This window comes from Sciurus vulgaris, assembly GCF_902686455.1.
Source record: "Sciurus vulgaris genome assembly, chromosome: 12".
In the NCBI taxonomy this organism is placed as follows: Eukaryota; Metazoa; Chordata; class Mammalia; order Rodentia; family Sciuridae; genus Sciurus; species Sciurus vulgaris.
The window spans coordinates 67,078,207-67,104,052 of record NC_136473.1 but is presented as its reverse complement, the minus strand read 5'-3'; the positions used below and the strand labels follow the sequence as shown (position 1 = coordinate 67,104,052).

Here is a 25,846-nt window from a genome sequence, read left to right as displayed (position 1 = left end):
ACATAGTCTATGATATGGGCTTCCCCAAAGTTTTATGAGAGATATGAAGGTCTATGTGTAAATACAGTAGATACAGTAAAACTGGGATACATTCTGAGATCTCCAGTGGATGACAAAACTACAGATATTAACATACCCTATGTAATACCTTATTAAGTTGGGAACTCCCACGACTCCATTTAAAGGAAACACCTTTCAACTTCTCTTTGGCATATCTGAATTACTAGTTTCACTACTCTTATATTTTGGGGCCATTATTAAGTAAAATTTGAATTGCTTAAACACAAATACTAGAATATCACAACAGTCAATCTAGCAACTGAGACCACTACTAAGTGACTATCAGGTGAGTAGTGCATACAGTGTGGATAATCTAGAAAAAGGAATGTCCTAGGTGGGATGGTATACAATACAATATGAGATTCCATTGCAATACTTGGAATGACAATTTAAAATTTAAGAATTGCTTAATTCTGGAATTTTCCATTTAATATTTTCAGTTGACCACAGATAACTAAAAACTTAGAAAGCAAAGTCACAGATGAAAGGAGACTACCATACCTTCTATTAATCCTATTAATTATAAATATCCTGGCTTAATACAGGAAACTATAATTAGGCAGACTATAATCATATACAAAGTAGAATAGGTTAATAATATTGCAGAAGAGAGTTCCTATCAGTATTCTTTTAGGCAGAAAAATAGCTCCCCCAGAGTTCACATGTTCCAATCCCAGGAACCCAGGAATATGTTACCTAACATACTAAAAATGACTTTGTAGATGTGATTATATGAAAGGTTTTTAGATTCAGAGATTAATGTGGATTATCAAGGTGAGACTTGTATAATCACAAGAGTCCTTAAAAATGGAAAAGTTGAAGAGAGGCAGAAAGAGATTTGACTATATTTTAGGAGGTCAGAGTGATGCAGTGTGGGATAAGTCCACCTCACCTTTGGCAGCTTTGAAGATGGGGGATGAAGGTCACACCAAGGAATGTGAGCAACCTCTAGAAGCTGATAAAAGCAAGGAAATGGATTTTCCTCCACACATTCCTGCTAAAACCTTAATTTCAGCTCAGTGAGACCGATTTTGGATTGCTAACCTCTAGAATTATAAATTAGTAAATTTCTGTTGTTTAAGCCACCAAATTTACGGAACTTTGTTATAACAATAAAAGAAAACAAATTCAAACTTTCTCCCTAAAGTTTTCTAAGCCAAGGAACTGCTTGTCAGGACAGCCTTTCATGTTTAGATTAATTATAAACCTGAGCTAAACTTGGGGGAAATCCCTGGATTCTAAAGACTCAAGATTTTTCTGCAGGTTTAAGGTCTGGACATTGGGGATTAAAATATATGACCTGAGCTCACCTAAGAAAAGAGATTCATAATTCAGTTCTGCTGTACCTATATAATATGTTAAACTTACATAGGATTTTAAGACCCTCTGTACAAACAATTCAATAGCTGTCTCAATATCTTTTGGAAAATGAAAAAGGTGTTAATTTTCTGATAGTTATTCAGAGTGAAATGGGAGGCATCTTATAAACATTTAATAGCTAAGCAGAGCTGGTAACTCAATTTTTTGAACTCCTCCAACTTGCTGAAACTAATGACAAATGTTCAGAACCTATGAACTGTACATGCTTTCATTTCCCTCAAATTTGCAACCAGGCTTATATGGGAGTTCTAGTAAGATTTAAATTTCTCACTTTTAAACTTTTAAAATATTGTTTCTGATTAACTATAAATATCATTTCATAAGTACTACCATAGGAAAAATGTGACAAGGGTTAAGATCCTAGATCAAAATAAGCTTTTAAAAAAGCATTCAAAGGATGACATATATGGATAAGATCTGGTTACATTTATCACTAAAGAATAGTGAAAAGGAAATTGAACACATCTGAAAACTTTGTTGACTTGTGTGATTCTTCAAACATTCTTAGACCTTAAATTTGCATATTTTCTGAGCTATTATTATATTATGATAAATAGGGATTATCTTATATTTTCAGATAATGTTTTCTTAACAATTCAACTTTTATTCGTAACTCTTCCATTTATTTTAATTACTAGCACAGTGTGCAACATTTATTAATCAGCAGAGCCTTTTTAAGTTAAAATACTAAATTAGCTAACCCCATTAACACAGAATACTCCAAACAAGCAGTAATAGGAGAGGTAGTTACTGTGCAAATCGTATTATACATGCGGGTGCTCTAGGGCACAGTTAAGCATGATTACCCTCTTTTGATCCGGTATTCCTCTGCCTCTCCCAGCTAATTTCCAGTGGAAATTTACAAAGTGCTGCCTTCATTTTTCCAGCTTAATTTTTCTAATGAAGTTCTGGTACTTTATAACACTGGGGATATAGATAATAAGCCTGTGTATAATTAACAAGTTCTAGAATTTGTCTACAAAAGAGCCTTTTATTGCTTAGGCTGTATAGAAAGAACTGTGTTCTCTTTTTGGCCACTGTTTCTTTGAAAAAAAAATTTTTTTTCTTATATAAATGACCACAATGTATAAGAATTCTCTTTTTACACATATCTAAGCCTGAAGAAGTTTAAGAATTATAATATCATAATAATTTGGTAATTTAGGATACTTTTAGTGATATTCCTGAGAATATTGTATATAATTTTAGTGTGTGCATTCAGAAAAGACATACAAAGACATTTTTAGTCTTTTATTTTTAGGTTTTGTCTTATTATAATAAACACTCTTCTAATGCAGTGCCTAATATATAGCTAGGAAAGGTTTATCAATCAACATTCAGTAACTTATGAAGCATATAGAATTTCTTTTGCGAAATGTATTCTGTGTGTCATACATTCTTCAAACTCACATTAACTATAGCACTAGTCAGATTTTTACATTGGGATGGCATTTTCACATTCCAGATTTTGTTGTTTCATAGCCCTTATGGATTCTGATGATTCTCATAAAATTCTTACTATATTTCAATTTAGGGCTCAAAAGTTTGTGGAGGATCAGAAGAGATTTGAAGACTGAATAGAGATTTGAAGCAAGGGCAGTGGCACAGAGGTGGCATGGACAACGATCCCTGTGTTAAAAGTACACAGCTTGTGGGGTTTTTCAGCTTGCTCTCTGGGGTATTTTAGCATATAACTTTGGCATCTCACACAAAGTGGCAGGAGTGAGATAGGAAGTATATGTTGGGGCTAGTGTATAAAGGGCCATGTGTACCATGATTAAGTATTTGGTTTACCCTGATCTTCACAATTTAAGATAAGAGATGTCCCTGTACTAGCTATGCGGATGGTTTACAAATGGGAATCACTGGGGACAGAGACAGTTAGGAGACTCTTACCATAGTCCAGTTCAGAGACGAAGAAGACTTGCAACAGAATGGAGACATTATTAATGCAGAAAAGAAAAAGGTTGACAAACTGCTTTTAGGTAGACTCCAATAAACCCTAAACAATAATTGGAGGCCAACCTGATATTGTATGTCTGGTATGGTCAGGAGCACAGATGCATTTAGGATCACTATCTCAGAGCTTCCATCTTTGCAAAGAACAAAGATCCATTCAAGGATCCATTCTGACCTACTCAAGTGATAGGCTTGGAACACAGTAAAAATTTATTAAATATATGTTAAATTAGTGGCTATGTTAAATTAACATGTGACTAGACCACATGTGACCTGGGGGAGGGTATATCATATTATATCAAATGTAGTGTTTTATGAGAGTAGGTCTCTGAGCAAGGATTTCCTAGTTTATGGGGGGTAAAGGCAAGAGGGTCTTCCAGTGCCTTGATTCTATGCCTTCTGATTAGGTGCCTGGCTAGATAGTGATGTCCTCATTTAACTAAGAAAAAAATATATAAGGAGCACTGTGGATTTGATAAGATAGAGGATTTGCTATGAGTTTAATTTAGGAACAACTCCATTTGAAGTTTCTATTGTGTATCTAGGTAAATATTTCTAGTGAGCATTTGAAGACACTGTTCCTAAATTAAAGAAAGACACTGCACGTGGACATAAAGAGTTAGGAATCATCAGTGTAAAGTTGATAGCTAAAACCTTGATGGTGGAAGAATCCCATAGGAGAAACTATGTAGAGAGAAGATTAAGTACAGATCTGGGGGAATTGCTTTAACATTGGGGCTGTGGTTATTAGTCAGGGTTGCTTAACTGCATCACCTTGAGGTTTAAAATTATATACATATGAATTTTTGAATCTCAATCACAGATAAGTTCGGCTCAGTAGGCATATATATTTGGAAAATATACCCAGGTGATTCTGATGCACAGTTCTGGTTAATTTAAGCCATTGGCAGAACATGGTGAATCAGTTAAGAAACTAAAAAAGCAAGAAAGAGAACCAGGAGTTTTGTACATATCAAAAGAGAAAAGAATTCATCACAAGGAAAAGATGAATAGTTCAATGCAGAGTTCAAGTTCAATGATGAGTAAATGAATATTTGTTGGGAACTCATTCATTGATACTTTGGCTTTCTCCTTTAAGTACCACCTAATTCTTACCTCTATATCTTCTCCTCCCCCCCACACACATTTTTTTTCCTTTATTTTTCTTTAGGAAGTCATAAAGAGCTTGTCAAATACTTTGCCAAACTTCAGATATACTTTGTGTGAAATTTTACTGTTAATCTATGGAGATTACATAAGGGAAAAGTGGTGCCATTATCAAATACATATCTATATATATGTTTTATTTTAATAATGCATTTATGTGTTTTAGAATCTTGCTAGGAATTGACCTAGCCACCTCTATATTCTAGAGTCTGTATTCTTCTTTTAAAGTCATTTTGATATGTCTTTGGTAAAATCACAATTTCTTAAAGATAACTACTGGTGATTTGGTGATATCATATAATAGGTTTTCCCAGTAATTTAAGATACAGTTTGTCTTGTTAGAGCCATTGAAATCATTGGGCATACTCCATGCTCACTTATAAATTCTAAACCAGAGGTTGCAAATGGGTGGTTTGTGAGCTCCATATAGTTTCCAAGTGTGTTGTATTTGGATCCCCGTTTTCCTTACTTTTAAAGCCCTGAGGATTGTACTAGGGCTACACTCATGCTAGGCAAGTGCTCTATCACTGAGCTACAGCCCCAGCCTTGATCTCATAATTTTCTAAATATTAAATTCATAAAAAATAATTAGAATGGTAAATTAAATATTTTTAAAATCCTGATTTTTAGCTTATATTAAAAAAATCAGGAGATCGGGAAACAGTGAGCCCGTAATCTAACATGGCAGCAATTGATTAAAATTTAGACTTTTCAGTTCTTACATCTCACTCATTTATCACCTGCCTGGCCCTTCTGGGCAGACAAGTTGGAGACCCTTGTTCTAGATGATAGCTCCTCAAGAAGAATCCATGACTTATTCACTATATCATTTAGAACAATACCTGACAAAGAGTAGTTGCTTCATGTTTTTTACATGTTGAATTTTTACTCTGAGTTTTAACCATGTTTTGTTTTATTCTAAATACCTGACTATGAAAATCATTCTCATTGAACAAAAAGTCAAGAAAAGCAAACAGTTTCAGTTGTGATCATACTCTGACATTTATTACATTACACAGCAGTCCCACTAACAGGCCAATCCTTCCTTTGTTGTTTTTCTTACTATGAACATCATTTTTCAAACTATGTCTCTTAAAACACTCATTTGAAAGATGTCCATGAGTTTTCAGTGCAATATATTTGGGGAAAATTACATTCTAAACAGTTAAAGAGATTTGTGGCACTTACAGGCATTTCAGTCTTAAGTACACTTTTATTTAGTGTAAATGTGAGAAGAAATATACAGCATTTGCAAACATAGTCACTCATTCATTCAGCAAATGTTATTGCATGCCTCCTATGTGTCAGGCACTACTTTAGGCATTGGAAACAGCAGTGAACAAGGTAAACCAAAAGTTCTTGGCTTCATGGAGTTAATGGTCTAGTTGATGAGGGATCCGCTCGTTCACAGACATAGTTTGGAATATGCTACTCTGGATTTAAGAACATTAAAAAAAAAAAAAAAAACTGGTTCCCCTTAGTATTTTTTGTCAGTTTCAACTTATTCTCAGAGCTTCTTAAGAATAATTTGATGTTTTTCACATTTATTTTCGTCCTTAAAATGTCTGCGCTCAGAACTCTTAGCCACTGATGTTGTAAATGAAATTTTAAAAGAATCTGTGTGAATGCTGGGGCATTTAAGTTTAATACAAATTGAACATCTATAATCTGAAAATACAAAATCTGAAATATTTTGAGCACAGACTGACACCACAAGTGAAAAAGTCCATACCTGATCTTCTTGGGATAGACGGCAGTCAAAACACAGGTGTACTGAACATATTATATAAAATTGCCTTAAGCCTATGTGTAGAAGATGTATATGAAATGTAAGTGAATTCTATGTTTAGATATGGGTACCATTCCTAAGATAGCTCATGTATACTTAAATATTACAAAATCTGAAAAAATATCTTAAATTTAAAACATTTCTGATCTGGCATTTTGGATAAGAGATGGTCAAATAGGAGATGGATAAGAGATGTTCTCTTTCTTCTAAAGGAGATTTTTTTTTTTTTCAGTGCACCCAGTTTTCCATTAGACTAACTGTTGGTCCCTATTTTGACATTTTTTTATTTGTTCTTTTTAGTTATACATGACAGTAGAATATATTTTGGCATATCATATATACATGGGGTATAACTTCCCATTTTTGTGGTTGTACATGATGTGAACCTACACTGGTAGTATATTCATATGTGAGCATAGAAAAGTTTTGTCTAATTCATTCTACTGTCTTTCCACTCCCATCCCCTCTCCCCTCCCCCTACTCTGCCCTGTCCAATGTGGTGAACCCCCACCCCACAATCTATTGTGAGTCAGCATTCAATTATCAGAGGGAACATTCAGACTTTGGATTGGCTTATTTCACTTCCAGTTCTATCCATTTACCAGCAAATGCCATAATTTCATTCTTTAAAAGAGATTTTTAAAAAGGTATTTTTTCATAATCAACTCTGCAAAATATATACCAAAGTTGCTGATAGGTGCATAAATTAACAAACCATGGTACCTTGAGATCATGAGACAATAATAATAAATCCAGGGAAATCTATTTCTTTTCAGCTAAGAAAAATATAAGAAGAAGGCAAAATATGTTTTCCCATTTAAATTTGGAAGCTTAAAATTCAAGCTCAGTTAATTTGCATAGATAATCTTGCCACTTGCATTCTTGACATTTTATTTTATTTTTTATTTATTTATTTTTTTATTTAAACATCTGGTTTAATCAAGAATTTTAGACAAGTATAAAAAAAGTGAATATTATAACTTGGTGTTCTGATGCTTCGGTGTAGTCCTACATGCATTTGCATAGTTTATAGGTAGTCATGAAAAGACAAAATAATATTCTCCATGTTTTTAATAATTTTAATGTTTTTGATGGCATTCTTCTGTTCAAATATATTTTGCCATAATTTTAATAGAAAACTACTGACAATTATTGCAAACACACAAATGCTTTTCTTTTCTAAATATCAAATCTTGTTAAAGAAGAACACATGTACATATTGAGGAAGTTCTAATAACTATTTAGATAAATCAGAGATGATTTACAAATGGATAAAAGGACAAATAGAGTTCACCTTGCTATAGCATATGGAGTTGACACAGAAAAGTAGTAAGGTATAACATAAGAAAGAAAAAGTTGATTTAGAGGGACAGAGTACAAAAATAAAAGAAATATTATGAAGAATACTATTTGTATAGTGCTTTGTGGTAGACAAAACATCCAGCAAATAAGCAATGTATTAGAAATAAATTAAGGGAGATTTGACTTGTGAACCAGAGATTCAAGACTTTCTTCTTCTAATAACAATAGATATACTTTCTCTGCATATGAATAATGGGGGTGTATTCTGTCTCTAGTCAATAATAAATATAATGTTGGGCTAAGTTGATTTGTTTTGGACCAACGCAATGATCAGCATTAATGAAAAAACACATTGGTTAATTCATAAGGCAGAAAACTTTAGAATTCATCTCTGCATTATTTTTTTTTACACCAAAACATTCCAAGGCTTTTTTATTTGTAGAAACAAGCATCTACTTCAAGGAATAATATCTTAAGAAACAAAACAGAAAGCTATATATAGAAAAGTAATTTTTAAAATTCAAAAAATACATAAGGATAAATGTTTTAATAGCTAAATTTTGAGGTTCTGGCTTTGATATAGGAATATTATAGGAAAAATATCCCTAAAATAATTTCACATATTTTCCTATTAATTGAATGACCTAGTAAATACAATGCCATGACCATTTCTTTTTATTTTTTTTATTTTAAACAAATGGGATACATGTTGTTTCTCTGTACATGGAATCAAGGCATACCATTTGTGTAATCATAAATTTACATAGGGTAATGTTGTTTGATTCATTCTGTTATTTTTTTACCTTCCCCCCAACCCCTCCCACCACTTTTCCCTCTATGCAGTCCTTCCTTCCTCCATTCTTGCCCCCCTCCTTAACCCTAATGCTAACCCCTCCCATCCCCCATTATATGTCATCATCCACTTATCAGCGAGATCATTTGTCCTTTGGTTTTTTGAGATTGGTTTATCTCACTTAGCATGATATTCTCCAATTTCATCCATTTGCCTGCAAACGCCATAATTTTATCATTCTTTATGGCGGAGTAATGTTCCATTGTATATATATGCCACAGTTTCTTTATCCATTCATCAATTAAAGGACATCTAGGTTGGTTCCACAATCTGGCTATGATGAATTGAGTAGCAATAACATTGATGTGGCTGTATCTCTGTAGTATGCTGATTTTATGTCCTTTGGGTATAGGCCAAGGAGTGGGATAACTGGGTCAAATGGTGGTTCCATACCAAGCTTTCTGAGGAATCTCCATACAGCTTTTCAGAGTGGCTACACTAATTTGCAAACCCACCAGCAATGTATGAGTGTACCTTTTTCCTCACATCCTCGCCAACACCTATTGTTGCTTGTGTTCTTGATAATTGCCATTCTAATTGAAGTGAGATGAAATCTTAGGGTAGTTTTGATTCGCATTTTTCTTATTACTAAAGATGTTGAACATTTTTTCATATATCTGTTGATTGCTTGTACATCTTCTTCTGTGAAGTGTCTGTTCATTTCCTTAGCCCATTTGTTGATTGGATTATTTGTATTCTTGGTGTAGAGTTTTTTGAGTTCTTTATATATTCTGGAAATTAGCGCTCTATCTGAAGTATGAGTGGCAAAGATATTCTCCCACTCTGTAGGCTGGCTCTCTCTTCACATTACTGATAGTTTCCTTTACTGAGAGAAAGCTTTTTAGTTTGAATCTATCCCAGTTGTTGATTCTTGCTTTTATTTCTTGTGCTATGGGAGTCCTGTTAAGGAAGTCTGATCCTAAGCCGACATGTTGAAGATTTGGACCTACTTTTTCTTCTATAAGATGCAGGGTCTCTGGTCTGATTCTAAGGTCCTTGATCCATTTTGAGTTGAGTTTTGTGCAGGGTGAGAGATAGGGGTTTAGTTTCATTCTGTTGCATATGGTTTTCCAGTTTTCCCAGCACCATTTGTTCAAGAGGCTATCTTTTCTCCATTGCATATTTTTGGCCCCTTTGTCTAGTATGAGAAAATTGTATTTATTTGGGTTTGTGTCCGTGTCCTCTATTCTGTACCATTGATCTACCTGTCTATTTTGGTACCAATACCATGCCGTTTTTGTTACTATTGCTTTGTAGTAGAGTTGAAGATCTGGTATTGCGATACCCCCTGCTTCGCTCTTTCTGCTGAGGATTGCTTTAGCTATTCTGGGTTTCTTATTCTTCCAGATGAATTTCATAATTGCTTGCTCTACTTCTGTAAGGTACATCATTGGGATTTTAATTGGAATTGCATTGAATCTATATAGCACTTTTGGTAGTATGGCCATTTTGACAATATTAATTCTTCCTATCCATGAACATGGGAGATCTTTCCATCTTCTAAGGTTTTCTTTAATTTCTTTCTTTAGTGTTCTGTAGTTCTCATTGTAGAGGTCTTTCACCTCTTTTGTGAGATTGATTCCCAAGTATTTTATTTTCTTTGAGGCTATTGTGAATGGGGTAGTTTTCCTAACTTCTCTTTCTGAAGATTCATCACTTATGTATAAAAATGCATTGGATTTATGAGCATTGATCTTGTAACCTGCTACTTTTACTGAATTCACTTATGAGTTCTAAAAGTTTTCTGGTGGAATTTCCAGGTTCCTCTAAATATATAATCATGTCATCAGCGAACAGGGATAGTTTGAGTTCTTCTTTTCCTATTCGTATCCCTTTAATTTCTTTGGTTTGTATAATTGCTCTGGCTGGAGTTTCAAGGACAATGTTGAATAGAAGTAGTGAAAGAGGGCATCCCTGCCTTGTTCCAGTTTTTAGGGGGAAAGCTTTCAGTTTTTCACCATTCAGAATGATATTGGCTGTGGGTTTAGCGTAGATGGCCTTTACAATGTTAAGGAATGTTCCCAGTATCCCAATTTTTTTTAGTGTTTTGAGCATGAAGAGATGCTGTATTGTATCGAATGCTTTTTCTCCATCTATTGAAATAATCATGTGAGTCTTAACTTTTAAGTCTGTTGATATAGTGAATGACATTTATTGATTTCCGAATGTTGACCAACCTTGCACCCCTGGGATAAAACCCACTTGATCATGGTGCACTATCTTTTTAATATATTTTTGTATGCGATTTGCTAAAATTTTGTTGAGAATTTTTGCATCGATGTTCATTAAGGATATTGGTCTGAAATTTTCTTTCCTCAATGTGTCTCTGTCTGGTTTAGATATCAGGGTGATATTGGCTTCATAGAATGAGTTTGGGAGGGTTCCCTCCTCTTCTATTTCATGAAATACTTTAAGGAGTATTGGAATGAACTCTTCTTTAAAGGTTTTGTAGAACTCGGCTGAGAACCCATCTGGTCCTGGACTTTTCTTTCTTGTTAGGCTTTTGATGACCTCTTCTATTTCATTGCTTGAAACTGATTTATTAAAGTTGTATATATCCTCTTCATTCAGTTTAGGTAATCCATATGTCTCTAGAAACTTGTTGATGTCTTCGAGGTTTTCTGTTTTGTGGGAGTATAGATTTTCAAAATAGCTTCTAATTATGTTTTGTATTTCACTCATGTCTGTTGTGATATTTCCTTGTTCATTCCGAATTTTAGTAATTCGAGTTTTCTCCCTCTTTCTCTTTGTTCGTGTGGCTAAGGGTTTATCAATTTTGTTTATTTTTTCAAAGAACCAACTGTTTATTTTGTTAATTTTTCCTATTATTTCTTTTGTTTCTATTTCGTTGATTTCAGCTCTGATTTTAACTATTTCCTGTCTTCTACTGCTTTTGGTGTTGGTCTACTCTTCTCTTTCTAGGGCTTTGAGGTGTAGTGTTAAGTCTATTATTTGTTGATTTCTACTTCTTTTGTTGAATGCGCCCTATGAAATAAGTCTCCCTCTAAATACAGCTTTCATAGTGTCCCAGAGATCTTGATATGATGTGTCTTTATTCTCATTTACTTCTAAAAATTAATTAATTTCCCTCCTGATGTCTTCTGTTATCCCTTCATCATATAATAGTGTATTCCAGGTATTGGAGAAGTTTCTGTTTTTTATTGTCATTTATTTCTAATTTCAATCCATTATGATCTGATAGAGTACAAGGTAGTGTCTCTATCTTCCTGTATTTGCTATCAGTAGCTTTGTGGCATAAAATATGGTCTATTTTAGAGAAGGATCCATGTGCTGCTGAGAAGAAAGTGTATTCGTTCTTTGTTGGATGGCATATTCTGTATATGTCCCTTAAGTCTAAATTATTGATTGTGTTATTGAGATCTATGGTTTCTTTATTCAATTTTTGTTTGGAAGATCTATCCAGTGGTGAGAGAGGTGTGTTAAAATCGCCAAGTATTATTGTGTTGTGGTCTATTTGATTTCTGGGATTGATAAGAATTTGTTTGTCGTACATGGATGAGCCAATGTTCGGGGCATAGATATTTATGATTGTTATGTCTTGCTGATTTATGCTTCCCTTAAGCAGGATGTAATGTCCTTCTTTATCCCTTCTGACTAGTTTTGGATTGAAGTCCACATTATCTGAAATGAGGATGGATACTCCAGCTTTTTTGCTGTGTCCATTTGCATGGTATGTTTTTTCCCATCCTTTCACCTTTAGTCTTTGGGTATCTCTTTCTATGAGATGAGTCTCTTGCAGGCAGCATATTGTTGGATCTTTCTTTTTAATCCACTCTGCCAGTCTATGTCTTTTGATTGATGAGTTCAGGCCATTAACATTCAGGGTTATTATTGTGATATGATTTGTATTCCCAGTCATTTGACTCATTTTTGTTTTTTGACATGATTTGGTTTCTCCTTTATTTGGCTATTCTTTTAGGCTAGTTCCTCCTTTTGCTGATTTGCATCATTGTTTTTCATCACTTCCTCATGGAATATTTTGCTGAGAATGTTCTGTAATGCCAGCTTTCTTTTTGTAAATTCCTTTAGCTTTTGTTTACCATGGAAGGATCTTATTTCATCGTCAAATCTGAAAGTAAGTTTTGCTGGGTATAAGATTCTTGGTTGGCATCCATTTTCAGGGCTTGGTAAATGTTGTTTCAGGCCCTTCTAGCTTTTTGGGTCTGGATTGAGAAATCTGCTGATATTCTTATTGGTTTCTTCCTGAATGTAATTTGATTCTTTTCTCTCACGGCCTTTAAAATTCTGTCTTTATTTTATATGTTAGGTATATTAATAATGTGCCTTGGTGTGGGTCTGTTGTAATTTTGTATATTTGGAGTCCCATAAGCCTCTTGTACTTGGTTTTCCATTTCATTCTTCAGATTTGGGAAATTTTCTGATATTATTTCATTGAATAGATTGTTTGTTCCTTTGGTTTGTTTCTCTAAGCCTTCTTCAATCCCAATAATTCTTAAATTTGGCCTTTTCATGATATCCCATAATTCTTGTAGATTCTGTTCATGATTTCTTACCATCTTTTCTGTTTCGTCAACTTTGTTTTCAAGATTAAATATTTTTTCTTCAATGTCTGAGGTTCTGTCTTCCAGGTATTCTATCCTATTGGTTATGCTTTCTTTGGAGTTTTTAACTTGGTTTATTGTTTCCTTCATGTCAAGGATTTCTGTTTGTTTTTTTTTTTTCAATATCTCTAACTCTTTATTGAAATGATCTCTTACTTCCCGTATTTTCTCTTTTAACTGTTGATTAGTGCGTTCATTTAATGCCTGCACTTGCTCTTTCATCTCCTCCTTCAATGCCTGCATTTGCTCTTTCATCTCCTCATTTGCTTCCCTGATTATTTTTCTTATGTCCATTCTGAACTCCCTTTCTGACATTTCTTCTGCTGTGCTGTCATTGGGTTTTATTGATATAGTATCTAGATTTGTTTGGGACATTTTCTTCCCTTGTTTTCTCATATTGGTCAGATGTCAGTGGGACTCTGTGATATTGCAGATTTCCTCTATTGGCTTATAGTGTCCCTGTAGATTTCCAGTGTATCACCTCCCAGCCTTCAGTAGCCTGAAGTCTTGGAGGAACTTGATAATGCAGTGCTTCCAAAGAAAGCTGCCCTTAGCCCACTACTGGTTCTAGGGCTGGAGGCTGGCTCTGTGCAGGAAGGCTCTCACTGGGTGGCCTGCTCTGAGAATCTGGCCGTGGAAGAAGCCCGCCGCTGGAGGGAGCCGGGCTACTTGGGGAAGACTCTAGGTGCCCTGCCCTGCTCTGAGAATCCACCTCTGTCCAGGCCTACCACCCTGGTCGAGCTTCAACCGGTGGGGGAATCTCACACCGCGGCTCTATGTTAGTCCGAGTCTCTCAATACCACCCCTTCTTGAATCCTGGGTTCTGGAGGGACTGGGGATGCAGTCAAATTCTAGTCTGCCATCTTGGATCCTCCCATTCTTGACATTTTAAATATTGAATTTCCATCTCTATCCTGGGGAAGAAATTTGTGCTGTCAATATTGTTGCTTAAGTAGTTAATGGGTTTTAAATTTCTGTTATGAATTCCTACTTTAAGTATAAAACACTGTACATTAAACAGTGGTTACAATAACATCTCAGTGAAGGCTATTTTCATCCATGAATGCAGTCTAATTGCTATTCCAGATTGTTGTTCATTTTATTTGTTTAACGAAATAAACACTTATTTCATTTATCTGTTCAGCAAAAATTCAACTAATCTAGAACATCTGAATACATTAGCAGAGTGTTCTGAGGTCTTTTTATTGGTATTAATAAGTCATATATTAGGTTTACCTGGAAATTTGGGTGGTTAATACACATAGTGAAAACACTTGTTATTTCTCATATTGAAATTAATTAAAAAGAGATTAATCTACTGAACTTTTTCTAAAATTTAAAATATGTTCTGTATTATAAAAGACAAATATTCAACATTTTGTGGCCCTTTTCTATGAATTGAATAGCTGATTTGGTTTATGTTTTTTTAGAAGGGCTAAAATTATATATACTACAAATGTAATACATGTCTCATCCCATTCAGATACAACTGAAATAGTTTGTGTGTTTCAATTATGTGTTCTTTCAAAATGCTTTGTCTAAAAAAAAAAAAAAAAAAAAAAAAAACCTGAGATTAGTTAACATTAACTGAGCTATCTGATAATGAGACCAGGTATGGACCAATTATAACTCAACCCTCAAAATACTAAATATTATTTTCTATATTATAAAAATGATTAAAATATTAGAGTCTAAGAATTTTCAAGCCGGTGTACTTTTGTAACATGAAAATTTCTTGTTCTTGATTAGTTTCTTAAATTAAATCAACTTGCTTTGTCTGTGTTTTCTCTTTTAATTTGTTCATCAACTCTCTAGATTTAAACCTAGATGTCTTTACTTGTCACATTAAATTTTGTAGGCTAAAGTACAAATTCCTTTACTTACTTTATAGTGAATTTTCCCCCTACTTTCTTTCTTTACCCAAAATTAAATAGGTGCTCTGTTTGAACTTTACAAAACTACTTATCATTACTCCCTCTTTTTGCACACTTTGTAGATATACCTGTTAAGCAAGGACACTGGGATGCCTCCCAGCCCTCACTTCTATGTCCTCTTTGAGGAATGTCTGTCTCTCCAGTGTTAATGATTGACATGAGAGGGGCTGCTCATAGTTTATCATCTTCAGTAATGAAGCTTGTGATCTTTTTCAGCATGTATCTATAATGAGAACAGAAAAAATAATTGGCAAAATTTCCACTTTATGAAGTACAGAAGATAAAACTATTGATCTTCTGAGGTATTCTTTTGTCTTTCATTAACTTGTTAGTGCTTGCTAAAGCAAGAGTAGCATTTTACAGTCACTCTCACTCTCTAGGCATTTAGAAATAAACGACGACTTGAACATAGGAAGTTCAGTTATTCAAATATTAAGGCAGAAAATTCTTTTATTTTTCTCTACTATCGTCTAATTGCATTTTCTTGTATAGAAGTATAGAAGTTTTGAAACTTGTAAACTAAATAAATTTATATCCACTATGAAAAGATGGAAAAGTATTTGTTTTTCTCTTTCTGCCTGAAAAAGTGAATGCTCTGATAGTCACTTATTATGTGAAAGTCCTGTGTTTTAGAATTCACAAAGAAGAAATCTCTCTCTATACAAGGTGGAAAATGTCAGACTTATATCAATGTCACCAGGATCACAAGGCATATAGTACAATAATATAGTTTAGAGAGAGAAATATGATAGTGGGCCACCTGCTTGACCCCAGGATGATATTCCGAAGTTATCTTAAGTAAAAAGAGATGAAACTACTGAAACTTAGCCTGTTTGGATAGGAGCCAGTATAAACACCCTATGAAGAACATTTTCCTACCTTAATTTCCTTGTAAGTTTGCAAAACCCCACGTTTCCATCTTTTACTTCTGAGCATCTACTCATATAGGTCCTTTACTTTCATCTTCAGTTCTAATTTCTGCCCAAGGTTAGATGCTGCCCTCAGCTCTCTCTGTTCTTACATATTTTTTGTTTTGCCTCTATATTAAAGCATTTTCCTCTCCCTTATATTGTTGTGGTTGTCTTTTTCTCTCATTAGATTTTAAGAGTATTTGGATGAGGCATCTACCTATTCATCTTTTTATCACAGTGTTTAGGAAAATATATTGAACATATACTAAAATATATACATATATTACAGCTATTTAAGACATATCTGATGGATTAAATTAACAATCAAGTCATCAAGACTTTATTGTATACTTAATTTTAGCTTACTGTGTTAGTCAGCTTTCTCTCCTTTAACAAAATACCTGAGATAGTCAACTTAAAGAGAGGAGAAGTTTATTTGGCTCACAGTTTTGGAAGTTTTATTTCATGGTCAGCCCTTTGCTTTGGGGACTGTATTGAGATAGATCTTTATAATGGAAGTACATGGGAGAGAAAGCCCTCACTTCCTGGCTGATAGCAAAAAAAGAGAGGTTGGGGGTCCTATTATCCCTTTCTTAGGTCATATCATCAGTGACCTAAGACCTCCCACTAGGCCTCAACTCTTAAAGATTATACCACCTCCCAGTAACGCCAAGCTAATGACCAAGCCTTTAACACATGGGTCTTTGAAAGATGTTCCAGATCCAAACTATAGCACTAATATAATATGGGCCCAGAAGTAAGTATACATTTGAGTATTATAAGGAACCATTTCTAGGGGAAGCCTAATGCTCTGTTTGCTTCCCCTTCTTTCTCCTCCCCATCTACTCTCTCCATTCAGTTTAAGATGAAGAAGGTTGCTGTGATAGGTCTCAGGAGGTACCATGATTCTAATGATGAGACTTTCCTCTTTTTAGAAAATTTCTCTTGTCCCCTCAGGAGATTTGAGTTGTAAAATATCACCCTGAATTTGCTCCCTCTGGGGGAAATCCTTGTAGATCTCTTTTTCCTTTTCTTAGCTAGCGATAAGAAAATATGTCTATTCTCCCTGGAGAGGCAACTCTGCTGTCTCTTAGCATATCTCTGATTTTTGCTGGCTGTTAAGACACTGAGGGCAGATCCTGGAGCAAGTCTCACATTAGAAAGCATTGGATTATACAAGCTCTGCTGCAAATTTTGGGAGAAACTTGCTGTAGCTGGCTATTTCTACTGCTTCTAGTTTACACAAAAAGACCTATTTGAATGCAGTCTGCAGTCAAGTTTCTAACTTGTATCAACATACCCCTTTATCCTGCTTAGTTTTGGTGTACATGTTGAACTGGAATCCCACCATCAGAAAGGGGGCTAGTCTATGACATGGGTGGTGTCTAAGACCTGTACCATAGTCACGTTTCTTACTCCGTGAGTCTCCATCACCTTGTCCATTTTGAAATAATTTACCTAAGGCAGAATCCACAGTGGCTTGGATAACAATCCTATTTAGAAGTCAGAATTCATTTTTATGTAAAAATAAAGAAAAAAATATTTGGCAATTTATAAAGATCTGTAATATATTACTATACATATTCTCTATAGCGAGTTCATCTCTACTCCAAGACTTTTCTGATATTTTTTCCCCTTCCAAACAACTCAATCTTTTGCTGTGCTGAATACCTTTTTGTTTCTTTAGCATTCACTCTTATGCTACAACTCATCTCTAATTGTTACATATACTGTTTCTTCTGTCTAAAATAGCCTTCACACGATTCCCACCTTGATGAACTCTACTCGTCTTTTAATAGTCAACTCTGGCATAAATGGTCTGGAAAGATAATTTTTCCTTGCCTCACTTCCCAAGTCCCTGCCAGTAGACCCTCAAATGGATACACACACATGCATAAAGAAACATGAACTTTCCTCCATGCATTTATTGCCTCTTGTAGGTATATCCACCATAAAACTTACCACATTCTACTTATGTTTGTTATCTCATTTCCTACCCTCTACTATTATGAAGTGAGTTCTGTTTAGTTAGACTGCATCTTCTATCATTACATGTTTCATCATTATGTCTTTTTCAAAGTACATAGTATATAACAGCATTTCACTTAATTTTTGTTTAATGAATACATATTTAGACAATGGAGAATTCAATATGGATGGGAATGGGTACATTAAGCTACCTTGGAAAGCTAGGTGTTAAGCTGGGCTTTGAAAGATGGGTATTGCATGCATTAGCATTTCAGGAGGAGGAACATGCACAGAGGAACAGAGGCAGAAGGAGGACTAAAAGGTAAATGGCGATGATAGAACAGAAGGTAAGAAATCTGAACAGATCAAGTGCATTCTAAAAAACCTGACAACTAGGTTGAAAATTTAGACTGGAATCAACAGGCTATTAGAGGGTTATAATTTTAAGGTTTGAGTGCTCTTTTAATGAAATAAATGGATTGTGCAGAAAATCTAGTTTTATGAATGAATATGGTAGGGCTACATGAAAAGGGGAAAAATGAAAGAGAGTTTTAAGGAAAAAGAATAAGTGTAATTTGTTAGAGTCCTTATTTGGGAAGCTCTAATAGTATATTATATGCTTAATGTATAAAGGTTTTATTGTATATTTACATCGGACCTATTTTCCCTGAAGCTAATTGACATTTTAATTTTTGCTTCTTGAGACTTCTACTAATTCTGTAACTGCCCATTCAAGTAATGACTTATTTGTATAGAACACCGTATATCCACATTGTTTTGAAGAATTTATGACAGATCTCCTTGGTAAGGTTATAGAAATAATAGGCAGATCCATCTTTTTTTTTTTCTTTAATATGGTGGTCAGATAATTGGAAAATAGTCACTGAAAGCATAAAGTACAACTATATATTTAAAACTTGTAAATGATAACATTTTGAAATTAATTTATAGTTGTCTAAAATTTGATTATAAACATAATAAAGTTGTCCAAAATTTGATTTGTGATTTTTAGAGTTTTCATAGTTATTTATACTTTTCCTTGAAGTGCTGGTGATTGAACCAGGGCAGGGCATTACACATGCTGGGCAAGCACTTTAGCACTGAGTTATACTTCTAGCCCTGCTTATATTTATAAAATCCTATTTGAGAATTAGATAATTTCTCTCTTAACTTTAACATAAATATTATTTTAAAGATTATTTGTAAATATATAACTTTTTTGAATATGTATACATAGGTATGTACATACACACACATACATTCTTAAGAATATGCATACATGCCACTTCAATGAAATGTTATGTCTATGAAAGCAGAATTAATTCTTGAGCAGGGAAATACCTAGTCTTTCAGCCTTGTCTTCTCAACTATCTATTTCCTTGAGGAAGCAAATATCGTTCAGACACAAAACAAAGATGTACTAAAATGCAATTCAGAAGTGATAAAAATTGTAAGTTCAGCAGCCCGCTCACAACACTTCCTTTTTATACTCAGGGACATTGGGGCCACATTAATTTTTTGTGTGTGTGATGTACATCCCAAGTGCAAATTAGCCCTGGAAGGACCCTAATCTATTTTATATGAGAGCTCTTTTCCCAAGAGCAAATATAATCCATGCTTCTGCAACTTTGTACATTACAAAGCTCTGTATTCTATTTATTTGTCTTATTTTTAATATTGTTAAAAATATTTCTTATGAAAACTATTAAGAAGAGATTTTTAAATGTTAAAAATAAATATGAATACAGGTATAAAATGGATGAAATGATACTCCTTTCCTAAGTTTATTACTTTCAAGGATATTATGAGCATAGTGGCAAAAATTGTCAATTGCCTTAATTAAATGAGATAATATGTATGAAAATTTTAGTATATGATAAGGGTTCAGTAAAGATTTGTTGAACCTCACTAAACTTTAATTTTTCAGTCTAAATTTTAAAATATTTTCCTTAGAATAATTTTATGTGTACTTTTTTTTATTTTCCAGAGTTTGTTCTTTTTTTAAATTAATGTTCCTTTTATTTAAAAAAAATTAACTAATTTCATTGGTACCATGTCTCCTTCGTTTCCTCGTTTCCTCATGTTTAGATTCTTGTCTTCCTTTCATGTTGATTTTCCAATTACTAATCCATTCTTAAATTCATTTTTAAAGGAGACTAAAAATTAAGCCAGGAACTGTAGGAGAGTGGCTTTTTGACTCAGAGGCTTTATTGCACTGTGATATGACCTTTTAATTAAGACGTCCTTGTAGGTTGAGACTTCAACTGACATGTCTGGGAGTTCTCTGTATCTATTGATACAGTCAGTCTTCTGAAGCACGTTAGTGCAGCGCCAGTTCATGCAAGAGATGATGGTGGGTAGTTAAAATCGTGTAATTCATCTGTGCCTGCCATTGACTTTCTACTGTATCTGCTTTGCCTGAAACCTGAGTTCTTTTTGTAAACTCACTTGAGAATTGGCTCTTCTTATTGACACATGGACAGGGACAAGGACCTGGGAGTTTATTCCAGATATAAACTTTTCATCTCTTTCCCTCACTCTCACTTCTGCAGTAACTTAGCTTCAGTTCCCAAGCTTTTCTGAGGATCTGTAGGACACATTGCCTTTCTGGGACCTCTCCTTCCTTTGTAACTCTTCTCTATCATTTAGGAATTTGCAATCTTCTTGCCACCTGCCAAAACTTTGCTGTTATTTCCACCTATTATTTCTCATCTTCTGCCTTATAAGATTTTTTAAATTCCTTTTATGTCAGTGGGTTCTGGGAGGGATTTACACAATTGACCAGGTTACACACACACACACACACACACACACACACAAATATCAAAATCATAGATGTTCTGTGAGAGTTTGTAGGGTTTTAAAAGCTTGATTTTTCTTTTATTTTGATTATACTAATTCCTAAAGGTAATAATAATAATGATAATAAAAATAAGGATTGACATACATTTTACTTCTACTTTTACTTCTACTTTTAGCACCACCATTATTTATTGGACTCTTCTTGTTCTTTACAGCTTCCATGTTTAATGTTTTATGTATATTAAGTTTTTCATCCCTCATATCAACCCTGTATGGAAGTAAAGATTCACAGAGGTCAAGTAACAGTAAGGGTACAGAGCTAGCAAAGGTACAGCTAATATATGAATATGTCTAGTTGACTCAAAAGCCCCATTATTCATCACCCTTACCAAAAATGTCTCCATTTTGGTGGTGATTTAAGTTTTTAAGAAAACTTATTTCAATGAGAATTGTCTGTACTGGCTATTTCTTTTGCTTTTGATGGGGAGCATCCCATTTTAATATTAAGAATGTTTTTATTTACATGATAGATTTTGAGTAATTTGGCAACTTCATTGATAAATTCTTTACTTAACATTGTCTATATTTGAAACTTTAAAAATTCCATGAGGAAAGTTTTACTTCATGAAAGTTAGTAACACTGATAGTCAAAGGCAGAGGTTGAAATGGAATCCAGGTATTCTGATCTCAAACTATGAATTATTTTTACTATACTATTCTGTTTTAAATCAAATGTCTATAGAGATCAATTTAAGAATGTTCCTCAATATTCTTTCAGGTTTTTTCCATTTTCTTCTTACCATAAAAAAGAAAAGTATACCCCATCAATTCATTCATCAAGCAAGTATGGCTCTGATTCTTATGGAGAAAAACAATTCCGAAGTGAAAATCCTAAAAAATGGATCTGTGACAAGGTGAGTTAACAAAAGATTAAAAAATTGAGTAAAAATTCACATTACCTAGAGTATAAATATTTTCATTACAATTAAGACCTTTATGGTTACAAAATTATTTATAACTGTGTTATGTAAAGATAGTACAGCTGACTTAAGACACAAGATAATTAAATTATTTTTCACTATTGTGTTCTTATATGTTTTATATGCTCTATGATCAGTGATATGGAATATTGACTTTGGCAAATGACCAGGGTCAGGACTTGAATGTGAAGTAACAGAAAGGAGTTAATTCTGGGGCATAGCACCAAGTACTTATTTTTTGCTCTCAATCTCTGTGTGTAGGCATACAGATAGGAGAGAGAAAGTTGTTAGATATATTTTTTTTCTTTTATTTTGATTATACTAATACCTATAAGTATTAAGTGTTAGTATTTTATATATATATATGTATATATATATGTATATATATACACACATATGTCTGTATGCAAACACATTTATGATATGCACATCTATAACAGGTATATTTGTGGCCAGGCTGCAATAAAGAAATACCATAGATTGTATGACTTATTAATAGATATTTATTTTCTTACAAATCTGGAGGTTGGAAGTCTGGGATTGGAGTACCAATGTACTTAACTTCTGGTGAGACTTCTTTTCTGGATTAAAGGCAGCTGTCGTCTCCCTGTGTGATCATGTGACCTCTTCTTTATAGTCAGAGAGAAAGAGGCTCTCTATGTCTCTCCTTTTAAGTGTTTAAATCTCATCAGATCATGATCCTACCTTCATGACTTTACTTTAACCCCCTCCTGAAAGGCACTATTTCCAATATAGTCACATTGGGGGTTAGGGTTTCAACATATAAATTTCAAGGATACACAATTCGGTCCATAGCATTCCATCTCTGCCCCACCCCACCATGTTCTCTTGCATGCCAAGTAACTCCTTCCATCCCAATAGTTCCAAGAGGTTTAAAACATAACAGTATCTACTCTCTAATTTAAATATCATCTAAACCATAGGAACAGGACATGGATGCCCACTATGACTACTACTCTTCAGTATGGTTCTATTGTAACTATTTAATTTCATGTTTTGAATGTGAATAAAGTCATCTGTATCTCATTTTCTATTTGAAATAAACATTTTTGCTTTTATGTCTCCCCACCATTCTATTTAATTCAAGGAAGTGGACCTTCCCTTAAAATATAAATGACTCATCTAGAACATTAAACTACTTAAAGTAAGAAATGTTCTTGTGCAGAATTTGTTTCCTTAAATAAAATAGTACTTCCTTTTGTTTCTGCAATAGATTCACTTTATATTTTGTTTATGTATTCCAACAACATATTATATGGACGAAGCAAATTAATGAAGCTTTTAGATACTCACTAAAAGGACAAATAGTTTATTTTGGAGGACTCATTGGGCTATTTCTGTATACCAAAATTAATCCTAAATAACTGTTCTATGCCTTGAAAATTAAGTAAAGTGCAGGAACTCTTTAAATCTTAATAAATCATTAATAAGTCTTAGGGAAACTAGAGCTGTTAATTTTGAAATGTTAAAGAAAGGACTGACAATGAATTACATGAAGATAGAGTACTCACACTCATTTAAATGTACATAAGTTTAGCTGAATTCAGTAGGGTTGATTTCAGCTAAGAAATAGCTCAAGTAGGTATATTTGGGTCTTATTCTCCACCTTTCCATTAAGCTTTAAGATTGCCTGTATGAATAATTTACTTTCTCTTTTATCATCATTAAACCTGGAAGTTATACTTTTCAAATTATTTGTTAACTAATTGTGTTGAAGGATGTCCATTGCCAGAAGATAAAATATTCAATATTCTTTCTCTAATCACATTCATATTATGTCAATTAATATATTTAGTATCATTTAATTTTTTGTTTTATTTTTAATGATATTGATCTGAAAAGCACTGTACAAAGAAATCACTAAGTCAACCCACTGAGAACAGATAATACTATTTTCTTTCTGAATGTATAAAAATCAATAATGAAAAATAGCATGTACATAATTTTTCCAAAAAGTGGAAATAAATAATAAAATAACATACATATTATATAATTTAATCATATTTCTCTGATATACTTATAATTGTCCCAAGTTAAATTTAGACTCTAAGTTTGGGTTTTTCAATGGTCAAACTTTTAAGTTTGGGTAAATACTTTGTATTTATAAATTCAGTATTTAAAATAGACGTGAAATTAAATAAGGAGAGCCTATCAGTCAGTCACTATTAATTTAATCTATTTGGGTAGGTCTAAAAGAGTTGGACAGTAAAAATTCAGTGTACTAAAAACATTCTTTTGGTTGTCAAAACATTCACATATGTTCATATTTACTGAAGCAGAAATGATAGTCTTAGGCCTTTATCTGAATTGGAATGAGTTTCCATATGCATTTTCAACATCTGATTTTAATGGAACCATTTCATGTTTTTCCTTGTTTGCAAAATTCAGGAAGAGACTCTTCTAAGATGGTTCATGTTGATAGCTCCTTTCTTCACATGCCTTATTATAGGTGAATTATAACAGTAGAGCGGGCCTTTTCCCTTATTTTCACAAGCATTTTTGGTCCTAAACAGGATTTTATAAGCTACAAACCATAAAAATATCCAGTACTCCAAAGAATTAATTTAGAGAACCTAAGCATATTGCACAGAACATAAAGTTGACCTTTACTGTCTACGGCTTTTGGAATGGAGTGGGATGTGGAACACATCATAGATTTAATGTGGCACATCGTTGTCTGCAGAAACTTGGGTGGGACTGTGACTGCTTGCCCATTGCACCCGGTGATTGAATCTGCTGTCACCAGCATCCTGATAATAATGAACATTCAGCTTAACGACCGTGATTATGATTATCATAATTGATGTGCAAGTGCAGTGTGTGGGGATCATTACAGCTGAACTGTACGGCAGAGAAACATGCCTCAGTTATGGATAATTTTACTTTTATGCATTGATTGGGATAAAATATGCCTTTCTATTTAAACAGACCAGCTTCATATAATTTTAAGAATCTTTCTGTATGTGCTGATTGATGATTATACATTTGCTGAAAAACAACCCCTTACATTTGTTTGTTTTGTGTTGTTTCATTTCATTAGTAAATGTAAACAATTAAATAATTAAGTGTAATTGAGGGAAAATAGTTTGCTTATGAGGACGGCCTTCAATAATCAAATATTCTGTTAAGTGTTTCTCTTTCTCCCTCTCTTTCTGCACTCCCTCTCACTCAGTAAAAAAGGGACTGAAATTCTTATTTCTCCCACTGACTACCATTGTTTAATCTTCTTAAGGTTGGTAGGCTTCCAGAAAATATAAATTTATATAAATTTTTATTATGAAGCTAGAGATATTTATGCATGTATATGTATATATACTCTATTATGCATTTTAGATACTAGGGCAGAACAAATATTGCATCACATTATTTGTTAAAATAATATTTAACCTATAGACAGTTTAAAGATGTAAAGTAAAGATACATAAATTTATGGCAATCTTTGCTTTTTAATCACTGTTTTATTTCTGATCAATTTGTTACATTGTTCGGTAATTTTCAATTACAGTTCTAATAATGACTTCAACAGAGTTTCTGGTTTGAATTTTAACTTGTGAATAAAAATAAAATGTGCAGTGATGTATCCAAGATTTTCAAAAAATTAGGGCTGACCTCATTAATCTATGATCATTAACCTAAGGACTCGATTTGCATTTCAATATATTTTATTTGAGTGATGAACAAACATAATGGAAAAAAAATTTGTAAATAAGCATGGTAAGCCACTTTAAAAAACTTTATAATTACAGTAAAGTCTAAAATTGAGAGATTCTCAGATTATTAATAACTGTATAGCTCTAAAGAGATTCTGCTACATATTTTCTTTCGAGCTCTGTAAAATTTACATCACCCCAGGTGAAATGCTTGCCCTAGATGTGCAGCTGTACGCCGTGGTGGAGGACAAAAGCTTGGTTTGACAGTGAGAGGTTTATAGCTCACCTGTAAAATTTTCCATCTGAGATTTTTAGACGAATGTGATTCGTAAACTTTATTAAAAAGTTCCCCTTGAAGGTTTTAAGTCTCTAAAAATTCAACATGTGAGAGTTTTCCCCACGTTATTTATTTTCTAGAGTAGCAAGAATTAAATTCTTCATCTGATGAAGATCAGAGAATATGTTATTTCTGCACTTCTCTGTAATT

At 33.5% G+C, this 25,846-nt stretch overlaps 1 protein-coding gene across 4 annotated transcripts in view; it reads left to right on the top strand.

The window, feature by feature from the left end:
* Positions 1 to 25,846, top strand: part of SPATA17 (spermatogenesis associated 17) — a 279,874-nt gene that overhangs the window by 171,133 nt on the left and 82,895 nt on the right. For 3 of the 4 annotated variants that reach the window (XM_079107176.1, XM_079107173.1, XM_079107175.1), the window contains one exon: positions 21,487 to 21,622. The exons of the other annotated variant lie outside the window; for it this stretch is intronic. In XM_079107176.1, coding sequence (XP_078963302.1) covers positions 21,487 to 21,622 — 136 coding nt within the window. The remainder of the gene's footprint in view (positions 1 to 21,486; positions 21,623 to 25,846) is intronic. 4 annotated transcript variants of the gene reach the window in all.